Source organism: Ovis canadensis, chromosome 3 (genome assembly GCF_042477335.2).
Source record: "Ovis canadensis isolate MfBH-ARS-UI-01 breed Bighorn chromosome 3, ARS-UI_OviCan_v2, whole genome shotgun sequence".
NCBI classification, from domain to species: Eukaryota; Metazoa; Chordata; class Mammalia; order Artiodactyla; family Bovidae; genus Ovis; species Ovis canadensis.
Window position 1 is genome coordinate 232,126,688 of NC_091247.1, and position 12,580 is coordinate 232,139,267.

General features: G+C 62.1%; 3 protein-coding genes across 3 annotated transcripts; all 3 read right to left on the reverse strand.

Annotated features, from left to right (window-relative positions):
* Nucleotides 1-1,970: 1,970 nt before the first annotated feature.
* Nucleotides 1,971-3,572, reverse strand: LOC138436458 (ubiquitin carboxyl-terminal hydrolase 17-like protein 6). The gene has a single exon (XM_069582027.1). The coding sequence runs from the start codon at nt 3,570-3,572 to the stop codon at nt 1,971-1,973; it is 1,602 nt and encodes a 533-aa protein (XP_069438128.1).
* Nucleotides 3,573-6,474: 2,902 nt separating this feature from the next.
* Nucleotides 6,475-8,076, reverse strand: LOC138436459 (ubiquitin carboxyl-terminal hydrolase 17-like protein 6). The gene has a single exon (XM_069582028.1). It carries the CDS (start codon nt 8,074-8,076, stop codon nt 6,475-6,477), a length of 1,602 nt encoding a protein of 533 aa, XP_069438129.1.
* Nucleotides 8,077-10,978: 2,902 nt separating this feature from the next.
* Nucleotides 10,979-12,580, reverse strand: LOC138436460 (ubiquitin carboxyl-terminal hydrolase 17-like protein 6). Its single transcript, XM_069582029.1, has one exon. The coding sequence runs from the start codon at nt 12,578-12,580 to the stop codon at nt 10,979-10,981; it is 1,602 nt and encodes a 533-aa protein (XP_069438130.1).

Genomic DNA, 12,580 nt, shown 5'->3' on the forward strand with positions numbered 1-12,580 from the left:
ATATACACTAGTGGACTCATACAGTCGTCTTTCCAATTCCAGGGCTCAAGACGCCTTATAACTCAAGGTATACAAAAGGTTTCCCTCCTGGAGGAGGATGACTGTTGCTTTCCTTCTCGGTGTGGGACAGGTGTGTTTGTTTGCTCTCCCGTCCTGGACATTATGCTTGCCTTCCAGGACGATGGGGGTTTCACGGTCCATGGGTTCCACGGTCCATATATAGCTGAAGCGTTGATTCCGTGGACCCTTACTAGGAAAGAACGGCCCTGACCCTGCTTTCTGCCTTAGCCTCTTGCACCCCTCTCCCCTCCCGCTTCCCCATCCCATCCCAGGACCCTACCGCTTTGTGCTTTATTGTCCAAGTGCTCACACCCTTGCTGTCCTCTTGCCTCCTTCCCATGGCACAGAGAAGCGAGATCAGCCAGTATTTTTCTCGCTTTTGCAGGGATTTCCCCCAGCTTAAGGCCATCTTCCCACTCGATCTGCCACGTCGCTCCGGTCGCCGTTCTTCCCCTTTTTCTCCTTCTCCTTCTTCCTCTTCTTCACAGGGGGTGGGTGGGGCAAGCAGTAAGTCCATTGGAGACGATGGGGCGGAGGAAGATGGGTGGTGATGATGAGGGAGGGCTGTGGGTGGCTCCACGTCCTCGCGCGGGGCACGCTTGTTCGTGTTCTTGGGGGAAGATACTGCTCATCATTCTTTTTCCAATCCACGTGTGGAGGGCATGGTGTGCTGTAGGGAACCATGCGGGGAAAACGAGCCATCGGAACGTTCTCTCTTGCTTGCCACGCCGCCTCGCGCAGTCAGCAGCCAGAGTTGTCCCTCGAGGTCTGAGATGTTAAACCGCACATTCCCGGTGTGCCCTTTGCTGGAGGGTTCGGGGTTCGCGGCCGTCAGCCAAGAAACAGAAATGAAACGCAAGAGGTGATCGATAAAGGTCCTCAGGCGCCCCTCCACCGGGTCACGGGAATCATGAGGCAGTCGAGAAAGCAGCTAGGGGAGGACAGTTTCCCCACCGCCCCAGGCACTTTGGAGGCCGGCCGCATCTCCTCACGTCCAGCGGCGTGTGTCCGGGGCCCAGCTGGAAGACACAACTGACTGCCAGGCAGGACGGGCAGGGTCGGAGGTCCAGTTGTCTTGCTATCCCAATCTAGGGTAGGCTCGGGCCTTTCCTCAGTGCGGGGAGGACCTTTGCTTTCGGAAATGAACGCTGCGCGACGGATCTCCACCTAGGCCCCGGTGCACAGCTGGTGGAGAGGTTTCTTTGGGACTAGTTGGCTCGCCTTTCTCCCCTTGGCCTTCGTGTCGGTGCTGGTGGTGCCGGTGGTGGTGCTCATGGCATCGTGGATCGCTTCTCCTGTTTGGCACTTGGCGCTTCTCCAGCATGCTCCTTGCACCGGAAATGGAGCCCCAGGGAACTCTGCGGACGAGCGTCCTGCCGGGGACGCACAGATCCCCGCCTCATTCCTGCCGGACCCTCTGCCTAGTAGCCCGAGGCCTCCCGAGGACAGCCACCCATAAAGACTGCTTGCCCATCTTCCCCCCCCGCCCCCCCCCCCCGGACGCTGCTCGACGTCTGGGGCATTTTCGAGAGCCTGGCCGGCCGGAAGGACACGGTGCGTGGACCTGCACCCGCTCTTCCCTGCACCTCCCCGCCGAAGGGCTCCGGACATCCCTCGCAGAAGTGGCAGGCCCTGGCACCGTGCTCAGACCCGCTCACGCACCCCATTCGCTCCGCCGACTTCCCAGCAGAGCCAGCCCTCGAGAGCTGAGCCGCTCGGGCACAAACCCGTTCCCAGGGAACACCGAGACCCCGGGCTCACTCCCGGCCCCGCCTTTTCCCCCCGGAGGCCGCATCGTCCTCACCGCCAGAGAGGAACTCGCTCCTTGTCGGCACTCTTGGTGCGTCGCCCAGGGCGTGCCCCATGCAGGGTGTGCCTGGGCGTCTGCACGCGTGTGCATCAGAGCCGGCCTACCGCCACAGCCCCAGAGATGGCCGCGGCTTCTTGTTCCTCCCCTTGGTCGCTCTGGCCCTCCCGCTGGCACAAGGACGGTGGCCGACGTCCGTCGGCCCCGGAGGCGGGGTGTCCGTGCTGGGACGGTCGAGCCGGTGGTGCTCCTGGGCGGGCGGCGGGCGGTTTCTCCCTCCTCCGTGTCTGGACCGGTGAATCACGACCGCGCCGGCAGGCAGGGCAGCCTGGATCTTGCGCAGCTCCAAGGCCGGCTTCGGTCGGTTGTGTTCTTGCAGGCGTCTCCACTGCTCTAAGCTCATCCCTTCGGCCTCTGTGTCCCCCGGGGAATCCTGCGACCCAGGAGCTCTGCCGCTGGCGTCTCCTGCAGGCTGCCCGGGGTCTGTGGGGTCAGCCCCGAGGGGGGCCACTGCCCCTCCCCCAGCGCCCCCTTCCCACGCACCCTCCCGGGCGTAGAACAGGACGTAGGCGCTCTGGCTCAGGGCAGCGGTCTCGTCACAGGCGGTCACCTTGGCATCGTCCATCTTATACCACTGGCCGTTGCCCGCTCGGACGTAACAAAAGTAGTGTCCTCGCTCACAGCTCCACCCGGAGTGCACCAGCACGGCATAGAGCACATAGCCCAGTGGCCCTGCCTTCCGCTCAGACGTGTAGGGCTGCACGTCCAGGCACTGGGGATAGCGCACCTCCTGAGCCCTTTTGGCCCCGCTCAGCTGTGTGAACCGCTTCAGCACCAGCACCAGGACCTGGGAGGTGCTGTGCAAAGTCAACCTCTTGGTGGCAGGCACCTTCCGGAGACAAACGCCACAGTCATAGGCATTTTCCGCCTCCAGCTTCTCGGGCTTGACCAGCTCTCTCAGAGCTTGCTCCACACTCTGAGCCGCCGTGATATCCAGGCTGATGTCCAGATAAGGGTCGAACGTGTCCGAGACACCGAGGCAGTGGAGACACTGGATCTGAGACCTCCACGTCCCCCCAAAGATCTGACGGATGACGCCGGTGTCCTCGGAGGCGTGGCCCGACGGCTGGGATGCACTCAGGCACCCTTGCTGCATGCCACTCAGAGTGAACATCAGAAACTCGTGGGCATCTTCCTGCTGGTGTCTGTGGAAGCCCGCCAGCAGGTCCCTGTGGGGCCGGATCACCTCTCCCGCGTGAAGGAGGGCTCGGGTCACGTGAGCTCGCATGGCACAGAGCGTGCAGGAGCCGCCGGCCGGACAGAGGGTGGCGTGCTGCCGGGACACCAGCCAGCTGGCCAGGGGCGGCGTGTGGCTCAGACACTGCAGCGCCGCATTCACGTAGCACGTGTTCCCCAGATTCTGAAGCCCAGCGCCCACCCCCCACGGCCCCCTCCAACTCAGGGCGACTTTCTGGCCAGGCGCCAGCCCCGCTGACCCGGGAGCCAAGTCACCCCGCTGGGGGCGCCCGACTGCCGGCGACGGCCCCTCAGGGACAGAGGGTCCCCGGGGGGCATCCGCACCAGCGGCGCTGGCCCGACCACCTTGCCCTCCGGCTAAGACGTTGAAGGGAGCCGGACACGCACCTCCCCCGTGCTCAGAAGCAGCCCCCGGGTCTCTGCAAGCAAGGCCCACGAGGTTTTCCATCTCCTACCTGCCGCTGCACGCCGATGCCTCCTTCCCTCACACCTTCGTCTCCGAAAAGGGCCTTGGCCCCGCCCCCCTCCGTCCTTTGGGGGCTTTCCCACCGCCCCACCCCCGCACGTGCAAGCTCCTCATTCGCTGAGGCGGCCGAGGGCCTGCCCACTCCCACTCCCGCCATCCAACCACCGACACTTTTCTCGGGGAATTCCCCTTGACGAAGCCCCGCACGCACTTCCGACCTGGCCCCCTGGACCAAAGGGCTCCGGATGCAAATGATTCGGGGCCACTGGGCCTTCCAGCCTTGCCCGCTAGAGATTCACTGCGGGCCTTCCAAGTTCAGCACACAAATGCGGGCTGCAGAGGAATGCCGTGGGCTCACCATTCACATCCTAACACACTTGTGCAAACATATGTCTCCCCCCCTACCCTCTCCCCTTTAGGGGTCTCCCCACCCCAGACCCCTGCCTGAGGACAACCCCTCAGACAACAAGAAACCCTTGCCTCAACTTTGCTCTCCAGTGAGGTCCACTCTATGCTTTCTATGCTTTCTCACTGGACACTCTCCTGGCGTTCAGGGTCCTGGCACCAAAAGCTGCCGAGAGAGGGGCACATACGCTTTTCTCCCTTCAGGGCCGTTGGTCAAGCCCCAAAGCGAGCTCGCTCCAAAAGGCATAGAATTGCTGCAACTTTGGATGCATTGCTTCAGCTCCTTTTATGTCTCCGTTGCCTTTCGCCCTTCCTTTTCCTTCTTCCATTTGTTTTGATAGTTGTTGTTGTTGTTGTTGTTGTCGTTGCTTTCTTTGTTTTTGGGGGGGGGGTTTTCGAGCGGTTTTGTGTGTGTGTGTGGTTTTTTTTTTTTGCGTTTTCCTTTTTTATTTTTTTTTAAATTTTGTGTTCATTTTGTTATTTTTTTGTTGCTTTTATTCTCTTTCTCTATTTTATATACAATAGTTGACTCATACAGTCGTCTTTCCAATTCCAGGGCTTAAAACCCGCTATGAGTCAAGGCATAAAAAAGGTTTCCCTCCTGGAAGAGGATGACTGTTGCTTTCCTTCTCGGTGTGGGACAGGTGTGTTTGTTTGCTCTCCCGTCCTGGACATTATGCTTGCCTTCCAGGACGATGGGGGTTTCACGGTCCATGGGTTTCCCATACATAGCTGAAGCGTTGATTCCGTGGACCCTTACTAGGAAAGAACGGCCCTGACCCTGCTTTCTGCCTTAGCCTCTTGCACCCCTCCCATGTTCCGCTTCCCCATCCCATCCCAGGACCCTACCGCTTTGTGCTTTATTGTCCAAGTGCTCACACCCTTGCTGTCCTCTTGCCTCCTTCCCATGGCACAGAGAAGCGAGATCAGCCAGTATTTTTCTCGCTTTTGCAGGGATTTCCCCCAGCGTAAGGCCACCTTCCCACTCCCTCTGCCACGCCGCTCCGGTCGCCGTTCTTCTCCTTTTTCTCCTTCTCCTTCTTCTTCTTCTTCAAAGGGGGTGGGTGGGGCAAGCAGTAAGTCCATTGGAGACGATGGGGCGGAGGAAGATGGGTGGTGATGATGAGGGAGGGCTGTGGGTGGCTCCACGTCCTCGCGCGGGGCACGCTTGTTCGTGTTCTTGGGGGAAGATACTGCTCATCATTCTTTTTCCAATCCACGTGTGGAGGGCATGGTGCGCTGTAGGGAACCATGCGGGGAAAACGAGCCATCGGAACGTTCTCTCTTGCTTGCCACGCCGCCTCGCGCAGTCAGCAGCCAGAGTTGTCCCTCGAGGTCTGAGATGTTAAACCGCACATTCCCGGTGTGCCCTTTGCTGGAGGGTTCGGGGTTCGCGGCCGTCAGCCAAGAAACAGAAATGAAACGCAAGAGGTGATCGATAAAGGTCCTCAGGCGCCCCTCCACCGGGTCACGGGAATCATGAGGCAGTCGAGAAAGCAGCTAGGGGAGGACAGTTTCCCCACCGCCCCAGGCACTTTGGAGGCCGGCCGCATCTCCTCACGTCCAGCGGCGTGTGTCCGGGGCCCAGCTGGAAGACACAACTGACTGCCAGGCAGGACGGGCAGGGTCGGAGGTCCAGTTGTCTTGCTATCCCAATCTAGGGTAGGCTCGGGCCTTTCCTCAGTGCGGGGAGGACCTTTGCTTTCGGAAATGAACGCTGCGCGACGGATCTCCACCTAGGCCCCGGTGCACAGCTGGTGGAGAGGTTTCTTTGGGACTAGTTGGCTCGCCTTTCTCCCCTTGGCCTTCGTGTCGGTGCTGGTGGTGCCGGTGGTGGTGCTCATGGCATCGTGGATCGCTTCTCCTGTTTGGCACTTGGCGCTTCTCCAGCATGCTCCTTGCACCGGAAATGGAGCCCCAGGGAACTCTGCGGACGAGCGTCCTGCCGGGGACGCACAGATCCCCGCCTCATTCCTGCCGGACCCTCTGCCTAGTAGCCCGAGGCCTCCCGAGGACAGCCACCCATAAAGACTGCTTGCCCATCTTCCCCCCCCGCCCCCCCCCCCCGGACGCTGCTCGACGTCTGGGGCATTTTCGAGAGCCTGGCCGGCCGGAAGGACACGGTGCGTGGACCTGCACCCGCTCTTCCCTGCACCTCCCCGCCGAAGGGCTCCGGACATCCCTCGCAGAAGTGGCAGGCCCTGGCACCGTGCTCAGACCCGCTCACGCACCCCATTCGCTCCGCCGACTTCCCAGCAGAGCCAGCCCTCGAGAGCTGAGCCGCTCGGGCACAAACCCGTTCCCAGGGAACACCGAGACCCCGGGCTCACTCCCGGCCCCGCCTTTTCCCCCCGGAGGCCGCATCGTCCTCACCGCCAGAGAGGAACTCGCTCCTTGTCGGCACTCTTGGTGCGTCGCCCAGGGCGTGCCCCATGCAGGGTGTGCCTGGGCGTCTGCACGCGTGTGCATCAGAGCCGGCCTACCGCCACAGCCCCAGAGATGGCCGCGGCTTCTTGTTCCTCCCCTTGGTCGCTCTGGCCCTCCCGCTGGCACAAGGACGGTGGCCGACGTCCGTCGGCCCCGGAGGCGGGGTGTCCGTGCTGGGACGGTCGAGCCGGTGGTGCTCCTGGGCGGGCGGCGGGCGGTTTCTCCCTCCTCCGTGTCTGGACCGGTGAATCACGACCGCGCCGGCAGGCAGGGCAGCCTGGATCTTGCGCAGCTCCAAGGCCGGCTTCGGTCGGTTGTGTTCTTGCAGGCGTCTCCACTGCTCTAAGCTCATCCCTTCGGCCTCTGTGTCCCCCGGGGAATCCTGCGACCCAGGAGCTCTGCCGCTGGCGTCTCCTGCAGGCTGCCCGGGGTCTGTGGGGTCAGCCCCGAGGGGGGCCACTGCCCCTCCCCCAGCGCCCCCTTCCCACGCACCCTCCCGGGCGTAGAACAGGACGTAGGCGCTCTGGCTCAGGGCAGCGGTCTCGTCACAGGCGGTCACCTTGGCATCGTCCATCTTATACCACTGGCCGTTGCCCGCTCGGACGTAACAAAAGTAGTGTCCTCGCTCACAGCTCCACCCGGAGTGCACCAGCACGGCATAGAGCACATAGCCCAGTGGCCCTGCCTTCCGCTCAGACGTGTAGGGCTGCACGTCCAGGCACTGGGGATAGCGCACCTCCTGAGCCCTTTTGGCCCCGCTCAGCTGTGTGAACCGCTTCAGCACCAGCACCAGGACCTGGGAGGTGCTGTGCAAAGTCAACCTCTTGGTGGCAGGCACCTTCCGGAGACAAACGCCACAGTCATAGGCATTTTCCGCCTCCAGCTTCTCGGGCTTGACCAGCTCTCTCAGAGCTTGCTCCACACTCTGAGCCGCCGTGATATCCAGGCTGATGTCCAGATAAGGGTCGAACGTGTCCGAGACACCGAGGCAGTGGAGACACTGGATCTGAGACCTCCACGTCCCCCCAAAGATCTGACGGATGACGCCGGTGTCCTCGGAGGCGTGGCCCGACGGCTGGGATGCACTCAGGCACCCTTGCTGCATGCCACTCAGAGTGAACATCAGAAACTCGTGGGCATCTTCCTGCTGGTGTCTGTGGAAGCCCGCCAGCAGGTCCCTGTGGGGCCGGATCACCTCTCCCGCGTGAAGGAGGGCTCGGGTCACGTGAGCTCGCATGGCACAGAGCGTGCAGGAGCCGCCGGCCGGACAGAGGGTGGCGTGCTGCCGGGACACCAGCCAGCTGGCCAGGGGCGGCGTGTGGCTCAGACACTGCAGCGCCGCATTCACGTAGCAGGTGTTCCCCAGATTCTGAAGCCCAGCGCCCACCCCCCACGGCCCCCTCCAACTCAGGGCGACTTTCTGGCCAGGCGCCAGCCCCGCTGACCCGGGAGCCAAGTCACCCCGCTGGGGGCGCCCGACTGCCGGCGACGGCCCCTCAGGGACAGAGGGTCCCCGGGGGGCATCCGCACCAGCGGCGCTGGCCCGACCACCTTGCCCTCCGGCTAAGACGTTGAAGGGAGCCGGACACGCACCTCCCCCGTGCTCAGAAGCAGCCCCCGGGTCTCTGCAAGCAAGGCCCACGAGGTTTTCCATCTCCTACCTGCCGCTGCACGCCGATGCCTCCTTCCCTCACACCTTCGTCTCCGAAAAGGGCCTTGGCCCCGCCCCCCTCCGTCCTTTGGGGGCTTTCCCACCGCCCCACCCCCGCACGTGCAAGCTCCTCATTCGCTGAGGCGGCCGAGGGCCTGCCCACTCCCACTCCCGCCATCCAACCACCGACACTTTTCTCGGGGAATTCCCCTTGACGAAGCCCCGCACGCACTTCCGACCTGGCCCCCTGGACCAAAGGGCTCCGGATGCAAATGATTCGGGGCCACTGGGCCTTCCAGCCTTGCCCGCTAGAGATTCACTGCGGGCCTTCCAAGTTCAGCACACAAATGCGGGCTGCAGAGGAATGCCGTGGGCTCACCATTCACATCCTAACACACTTGTGCAAACATATGTCTCCCCCCCTACCCTCTCCCCTTTAGGGGTCTCCCCACCCCAGACCCCTGCCTGAGGACAACCCCTCAGACAACAAGAAACCCTTGCCTCAACTTTGCTCTCCAGTGAGGTCCACTCTATGCTTTCTATGCTTTCTCACTGGACACTCTCCTGGCGTTCAGGGTCCTGGCACCAAAAGCTGCCGAGAGAGGGGCACATACGCTTTTCTCCCTTCAGGGCCGTTGGTCAAGCCCCAAAGCGAGCTCGCTCCAAAAGGCATAGAATTGCTGCAACTTTGGATGCATTGCTTCAGCTCCTTTTATGTCTCCGTTGCCTTTCGCCCTTCCTTTTCCTTCTTCCATTTGTTTTGATAGTTGTTGTTGTTGTTGTTGTTGTCGTTGCTTTCTTTGTTTTTGGGGGGGGGGTTTTCGAGCGGTTTTGTGTGTGTGTGTGGTTTTTTTTTTTTGCGTTTTCCTTTTTTATTTTTTTTTAAATTTTGTGTTCATTTTGTTATTTTTTTGTTGCTTTTATTCTCTTTCTCTATTTTATATACAATAGTTGACTCATACAGTCGTCTTTCCAATTCCAGGGCTTAAAACCCGCTATGAGTCAAGGCATAAAAAAGGTTTCCCTCCTGGAAGAGGATGACTGTTGCTTTCCTTCTCGGTGTGGGACAGGTGTGTTTGTTTGCTCTCCCGTCCTGGACATTATGCTTGCCTTCCAGGACGATGGGGGTTTCACGGTCCATGGGTTTCCCATACATAGCTGAAGCGTTGATTCCGTGGACCCTTACTAGGAAAGAACGGCCCTGACCCTGCTTTCTGCCTTAGCCTCTTGCACCCCTCCCATGTTCCGCTTCCCCATCCCATCCCAGGACCCTACCGCTTTGTGCTTTATTGTCCAAGTGCTCACACCCTTGCTGTCCTCTTGCCTCCTTCCCATGGCACAGAGAAGCGAGATCAGCCAGTATTTTTCTCGCTTTTGCAGGGATTTCCCCCAGCGTAAGGCCACCTTCCCACTCCCTCTGCCACGCCGCTCCGGTCGCCGTTCTTCTCCTTTTTCTCCTTCTCCTTCTTCTTCTTCTTCAAAGGGGGTGGGTGGGGCAAGCAGTAAGTCCATTGGAGACGATGGGGCGGAGGAAGATGGGTGGTGATGATGAGGGAGGGCTGTGGGTGGCTCCACGTCCTCGCGCGGGGCACGCTTGTTCGTGTTCTTGGGGGAAGATACTGCTCATCATTCTTTTTCCAATCCACGTGTGGAGGGCATGGTGCGCTGTAGGGAACCATGCGGGGAAAACGAGCCATCGGAACGTTCTCTCTTGCTTGCCACGCCGCCTCGCGCAGTCAGCAGCCAGAGTTGTCCCTCGAGGTCTGAGATGTTAAACCGCACATTCCCGGTGTGCCCTTTGCTGGAGGGTTCGGGGTTCGCGGCCGTCAGCCAAGAAACAGAAATGAAACGCAAGAGGTGATCGATAAAGGTCCTCAGGCGCCCCTCCACCGGGTCACGGGAATCATGAGGCAGTCGAGAAAGCAGCTAGGGGAGGACAGTTTCCCCACCGCCCCAGGCACTTTGGAGGCCGGCCGCATCTCCTCACGTCCAGCGGCGTGTGTCCGGGGCCCAGCTGGAAGACACAACTGACTGCCAGGCAGGACGGGCAGGGTCGGAGGTCCAGTTGTCTTGCTATCCCAATCTAGGGTAGGCTCGGGCCTTTCCTCAGTGCGGGGAGGACCTTTGCTTTCGGAAATGAACGCTGCGCGACGGATCTCCACCTAGGCCCCGGTGCACAGCTGGTGGAGAGGTTTCTTTGGGACTAGTTGGCTCGCCTTTCTCCCCTTGGCCTTCGTGTCGGTGCTGGTGGTGCCGGTGGTGGTGCTCATGGCATCGTGGATCGCTTCTCCTGTTTGGCACTTGGCGCTTCTCCAGCATGCTCCTTGCACCGGAAATGGAGCCCCAGGGAACTCTGCGGACGAGCGTCCTGCCGGGGACGCACAGATCCCCGCCTCATTCCTGCCGGACCCTCTGCCTAGTAGCCCGAGGCCTCCCGAGGACAGCCACCCATAAAGACTGCTTGCCCATCTTCCCCCCCCGCCCCCCCCCCCCGGACGCTGCTCGACGTCTGGGGCATTTTCGAGAGCCTGGCCGGCCGGAAGGACACGGTGCGTGGACCTGCACCCGCTCTTCCCTGCACCTCCCCGCCGAAGGGCTCCGGACATCCCTCGCAGAAGTGGCAGGCCCTGGCACCGTGCTCAGACCCGCTCACGCACCCCATTCGCTCCGCCGACTTCCCAGCAGAGCCAGCCCTCGAGAGCTGAGCCGCTCGGGCACAAACCCGTTCCCAGGGAACACCGAGACCCCGGGCTCACTCCCGGCCCCGCCTTTTCCCCCCGGAGGCCGCATCGTCCTCACCGCCAGAGAGGAACTCGCTCCTTGTCGGCACTCTTGGTGCGTCGCCCAGGGCGTGCCCCATGCAGGGTGTGCCTGGGCGTCTGCACGCGTGTGCATCAGAGCCGGCCTACCGCCACAGCCCCAGAGATGGCCGCGGCTTCTTGTTCCTCCCCTTGGTCGCTCTGGCCCTCCCGCTGGCACAAGGACGGTGGCCGACGTCCGTCGGCCCCGGAGGCGGGGTGTCCGTGCTGGGACGGTCGAGCCGGTGGTGCTCCTGGGCGGGCGGCGGGCGGTTTCTCCCTCCTCCGTGTCTGGACCGGTGAATCACGACCGCGCCGGCAGGCAGGGCAGCCTGGATCTTGCGCAGCTCCAAGGCCGGCTTCGGTCGGTTGTGTTCTTGCAGGCGTCTCCACTGCTCTAAGCTCATCCCTTCGGCCTCTGTGTCCCCCGGGGAATCCTGCGACCCAGGAGCTCTGCCGCTGGCGTCTCCTGCAGGCTGCCCGGGGTCTGTGGGGTCAGCCCCGAGGGGGGCCACTGCCCCTCCCCCAGCGCCCCCTTCCCACGCACCCTCCCGGGCGTAGAACAGGACGTAGGCGCTCTGGCTCAGGGCAGCGGTCTCGTCACAGGCGGTCACCTTGGCATCGTCCATCTTATACCACTGGCCGTTGCCCGCTCGGACGTAACAAAAGTAGTGTCCTCGCTCACAGCTCCACCCGGAGTGCACCAGCACGGCATAGAGCACATAGCCCAGTGGCCCTGCCTTCCGCTCAGACGTGTAGGGCTGCACGTCCAGGCACTGGGGATAGCGCACCTCCTGAGCCCTTTTGGCCCCGCTCAGCTGTGTGAACCGCTTCAGCACCAGCACCAGGACCTGGGAGGTGCTGTGCAAAGTCAACCTCTTGGTGGCAGGCACCTTCCGGAGACAAACGCCACAGTCATAGGCATTTTCCGCCTCCAGCTTCTCGGGCTTGACCAGCTCTCTCAGAGCTTGCTCCACACTCTGAGCCGCCGTGATATCCAGGCTGATGTCCAGATAAGGGTCGAACGTGTCCGAGACACCGAGGCAGTGGAGACACTGGATCTGAGACCTCCACGTCCCCCCAAAGATCTGACGGATGACGCCGGTGTCCTCGGAGGCGTGGCCCGACGGCTGGGATGCACTCAGGCACCCTTGCTGCATGCCACTCAGAGTGAACATCAGAAACTCGTGGGCATCTTCCTGCTGGTGTCTGTGGAAGCCCGCCAGCAGGTCCCTGTGGGGCCGGATCACCTCTCCCGCGTGAAGGAGGGCTCGGGTCACGTGAGCTCGCATGGCACAGAGCGTGCAGGAGCCGCCGGCCGGACAGAGGGTGGCGTGCTGCCGGGACACCAGCCAGCTGGCCAGGGGCGGCGTGTGGCTCAGACACTGCAGCGCCGCATTCACGTAGCACGTGTTCCCCAGATTCTGAAGCCCAGCGCCCACCCCCCACGGCCCCCTCCAACTCAGGGCGACTTTCTGGCCAGGCGCCAGCCCTGCTGACCCGGGAGCCAAGTCACCCCGCTGGGGGCGCCCGACTGCCGGCGACGGCCCCTCAGGGACAGAGGGTCCCCGGGGGGCATCCGCACCAGCGGCGCTGGCCCGACCACCTTGCCCTCCGGCTAAGACGTTGAAGGGAGCCGGACACGCACCTCCCCCGTGCTCAGAAGCAGCCCCCGGGTCTCTGCAAGCAAGGCCCACGAGGTTTTCCAT

What these genes read in the sequence shown, in the direction of transcription:
- LOC138436458 (XM_069582027.1), bottom strand. Translation starts at nt 3,572, where the DNA reads ATGGAAAACCTCGTGGGCCTTGCTTGCAGAGACCCGGGGGCTGCTTCT.
- LOC138436459 (XM_069582028.1), bottom strand. Translation starts at nt 8,076, where the DNA reads ATGGAAAACCTCGTGGGCCTTGCTTGCAGAGACCCGGGGGCTGCTTCT.
- LOC138436460 (XM_069582029.1), bottom strand. Translation starts at nt 12,580, where the DNA reads ATGGAAAACCTCGTGGGCCTTGCTTGCAGAGACCCGGGGGCTGCTTCT.